The sequence below is a fragment of the Tupaia chinensis genome, unplaced genomic scaffold (assembly GCF_000334495.1).
Source record: "Tupaia chinensis unplaced genomic scaffold, TupChi_1.0 Scaffold000047_1, whole genome shotgun sequence".
Classification (NCBI taxonomy): domain Eukaryota; kingdom Metazoa; phylum Chordata; class Mammalia; order Scandentia; family Tupaiidae; genus Tupaia; species Tupaia belangeri.
The window spans coordinates 5870091-5873866 of record NW_006159505.1 but is presented as its reverse complement, the minus strand read 5'-3'; the positions used below and the strand labels follow the sequence as shown (position 1 = coordinate 5873866).

At 57.5% G+C, this 3776-nt stretch overlaps 1 protein-coding gene across 18 annotated transcripts in view; it reads right to left on the bottom strand.

The window, feature by feature from the left end:
* The window catches only part of TSKU (tsukushi, small leucine rich proteoglycan), a 16661-nt gene that overhangs the window by 3381 nt on the left and 9504 nt on the right, over positions 1-3776 (bottom strand). For 8 of the 18 annotated variants that reach the window (XM_027774305.1, XM_006141035.2, XM_027774294.1 and 5 more), the window contains one exon: positions 1530-1669. The exons of 4 other annotated variants lie outside the window; for them this stretch is intronic. Coding sequence is in view for 11 of the 14 variants with exons in the window: in XM_006141035.2 (XP_006141097.1) it covers positions 1530-1537 (8 nt within the window). In the remaining 3 variants the exon portion in view is untranslated. 6 more of the 18 variants (XM_014590719.1, XM_006141033.2, XM_006141038.3 and 3 more) reach the window with 6 other exon arrangements.

The following is a 3776-nucleotide window of genomic DNA, read 5'->3' as shown; positions in this document are numbered from 1 at the left end:
GCTGCCTGCGCGCTTGGGCGGGGGCTTGCCGGGGAGGGGGCGGGGGGCGAGGGCCGAGGCAGGTACTCAGGCCTCAATCTCCTTCTCTACAATTGTAACAGCCATTGCATAGATGCCAGGCGCCATGTATGCTGCCACCCCTAACAGGCACACCCACCCACATCTATCAGACTCACAGCCTGGAGCTCCCGAGACAGTGGTACCTGGTGTGAGCGTTGATGACGAGGGTGGGCAGGGACACTGTGGACAGCCTCCCCACACCACGGCCACTCAGCCCAGGAGACAGAAGTCCCATGCCTCACTCCAGCAAGGCTATGTGGTTGGCCCTGCTCTGTGCCATCTGCCCTCCTGCCCTCCCAACCATCCCCCAGCTGGCCTTCAGGGGAGGGAGTATGAGAGGGAAGGGCTGCGCAGAGACCTGCCCGCCTTCCTCTGGGGGCTGGGGAGGGAGCAGGATAGCATTACCAGCCCACACGAAACTTTAAAGGTGCCACTTGATCTGCACTCTGGCTCTGCCCATGGCAAGAAGTGGGGCTCTGACCCTCATGTGGGCCCCCCGCTCTCACACCCCTTTCTTTTCTAGAGGCCAATTTGCAGATTAAACCTAGTCCAGGTGCATCCTGGGCTCGGTCCCAGCTGAGGCGGGACAGAGTGTTCCAATGTCGAGCCAACAGGAAAACACGGAGTTGCTTCAGGCCTCCTTTGTTCCCGGGTGAGCTCCTCACCGCAGGACTCACCACCACCTAATGCCCCACCTCCCCTGCCAAGCAGATCTGCTCATACCCACCCCTCCCGGGGTTTAGACAAACACCACAGAGGGGCCCGAGGTTAGCATTGGGTTCCCAGGGGTGATTACGCACGGAGCCCGTGCTGTGCCAAGTGCCCATCACGGGCCCCAGCTTATGTAACGGGCAGTCTGCACACGGCCCAGATGCTGCCCCCCTCTAGGCCTCAGCCTTCCACTCTGCCCTCCTCACACAGTTGCCGAGGTCTCACCGAGACACACTGCAAAAAGCTGCATACCTGCACGGAGTGGTCATCACCGGGGGCTGGTGGGCAAGGGCCCGAGGCATAGAGAAAGGGGGCAGAGTGGAGATGGGAGCCCCCGGGGAAAACTGCTCACAAATGCTCCAGGGCACTGGTCCATCCCCTTGTCCAGTGGACACCTCTCTTGGGACCCCTTCTCCGTGCCAGGCCTGGGCACTGGCAGTGGGATTTGCCAACAGTGACAGTCAGAACCAGCCCTCATCACACGCTGGAGGGGGTAGAGGGGCACAACCTCATTAAACTCCACAAGGCCAGCAGGCTCACGCCCATTTCACAATACGAGAAACAGAGTCACAGCTACCTCTACAGGAGTGTCACTCACTAAGCCGTGCAGCTGGGGCGTCACGGGTGAGCTAAGACACAGTAGCCATCCCGCCCTCAGAGTCCTGTGAGGCTTGCAGTAGGTGCGCGGGTCCTTCCCAGGCACCTGCAGACAGAGCGCCACACCCCCAAATGCAGAGTGAGGGCAGGGCCATCCTCACCAGTGCATGGTGATAAGCTGAAAGGACACTCAGGAGCCCTGGGTCTTGGTCCCTGCTCTGTCACAGTGTTTCCATCTTCAGCCAAGTCTCCTCCTTTCTCTGAGCCTCAGTTTCTCCAGCTTCACGGTAAGAGGTTCAGTCTAGATAATCCAACGCCAGAGTTTCAGGATGTAACAAGCCTTCACAAAACCCTACCAAGTGCAAAGAACTGGGCTAGGCCATGTGAGTTGCGGGGGGACAGGGAGGGGTGGATACTAGGGCCCCCGTCCTCATGGGTCTTACAGACCATCAAGGGGCAGACCAACCTGTAAAGAGATCATTAACGTGAGCCTTGGACCCAGGACATCGGGGCTCTAGCCGAGGCCTGCCACCATCTGTGTGACAGTATTGTCGCTGCTTCTCCCTGGGACCAGGAGCTGCCCCAGGGGGAAAGGGAAAGGCAGAGAGGAGCCACCAATGAGGGCTGAGGGAGAAACAGGATCTCTGGGCCAGGGGTCATCACTTTTTTCCATATCTTGATCTGCAGATGAAAGACCAAGCACACGGGCAGGAGGACAGGGCTTTGGGACTGCACCCACCCCTGGTTGGAGGTTCTGTGGTAAGGGCCCCCACCCCAGGGCAGGGGCCATGAGTTATTCACATTTCCGTATAGTCACTAGACCCGGGCCACAGAGACTAGGGTAAGTTCGCTGATGACTGGTGAAGACAAAAGGGTAAGTGGTGTGGCCCTAGCAGGCCTGAGGCAGGTCAGGAGCCGCCTCTTTCAAACAGCTTGGGTCCATTACTACCCTTACAGAAAACCTCTTGGGGGCTGGAGGACGGTACAGTAAGAACACAACCCTACAATCTGACCCATGTGCGATGGTTCCAGGTTCATGTCTGGAGACCTCCCTGAGCACTGGGCATGCATGTGTCCAGGGGCCAGGGCGGGCAGACGCTGGGATGGGTTGCAACAGCAAGACCTCATTGGAGGTGCTGTCACTCATTCATGAGAAAGAAAAAAAAATTCAATTTTTTTTTAAAGCCTTTCAGGGACCAGCAGATGGCTTAACGGTTATATCAGTGGACTTCCACATAGTTGACTGCAGTTCCAATCCCGGACCTGGTGGCTTCAAACTCACACTGGGCACATGTGCATACATGCCCAAATTCCCAAGAGAAGAATGGAGGAGAAGGGGTTGCAGGGTGGCCATCTCCCCGGGGGGCAATTTCTCACTTTCTGTCTCTCTGGTGAGTGCATACACCTTATAGCAAAAATCTCTCTCTCTCAAAAAAGAAGAAGCCTTTCAGGTCATGCTTTTACTCACAGAAGTCAAATTCTCCCAGCACAGAAGCATCTGTAAGAAACATGCTGCTATTTCTCCACCCAACCCCCGTGTGAGCCCCTATCCAGATCTGAACACTCCTGGGTAGCCAGAGTGGGAACAGCCTGCACCCTGAAAGCCTCTGAACAACTGAGGCTCTGCTCCCACGTCCCCAAATCAGAGAGGTCCAGGGCTTGGAAGCTGGAAGCCCTTGGCGATTTACAAGTGGCTGAGGCCAGAGAGGGGCAGAGATGGCAAGGAAGTGGCAGAGCAGGACCCAAGACCTGGGTCCCAGTGCCTTACACTGCCACCAACACCGCACACACCCCTGCCTTCCTTGGCCCCACTAGCAGACCGCAGCTCAGGTGTCCACTCCCGTCCAGCGGCCCCACCTCCTGGCCTTTCACACACATCACAGGTCATTGGCATGCTTCCTTCAGATGCCCTGGGTGCTCCTCTGCTCCTAATGCCCTGAGCAGTTTGGGAACCTGCTCTACCTCCCTCACCTGTGCTTCCCTCCCCAGCCCGGGTCAGAGCCAAACCTGGTACGTGCATGACTGAAGAGCTGGATGTGAGTTCAGTGGTCGACCCTGAACTTGTTGAGTCTCTATGTCCTCAACAGAAATAAGAACACAGGGTGGTGGCCGGGAGTAAGTGGCAGAATGGATGGCTCTGTGCAGTATCTGCCCTGTTACGTGCTCGGATGCATGGCAGATGACGATGGGGATTTCGGAAGCTCCCTGGGGGCCACGCCTGTATGGTCTTCCCTGCCCCAGCCCCGAGCGCAGCACTGGGAGCCCAGCAGGCCTATGACTGAGTGTGCACACATTCTGCACTCACTTTGCTGGAGTCCCTCCTCCTCTGAGGACGCCTCGCTAGGTTTAGAGGTTCCAACTCAGGCCCCTCTGCCTGCGCATCCCTGGCCTGTAGAATCTTCCAGCTC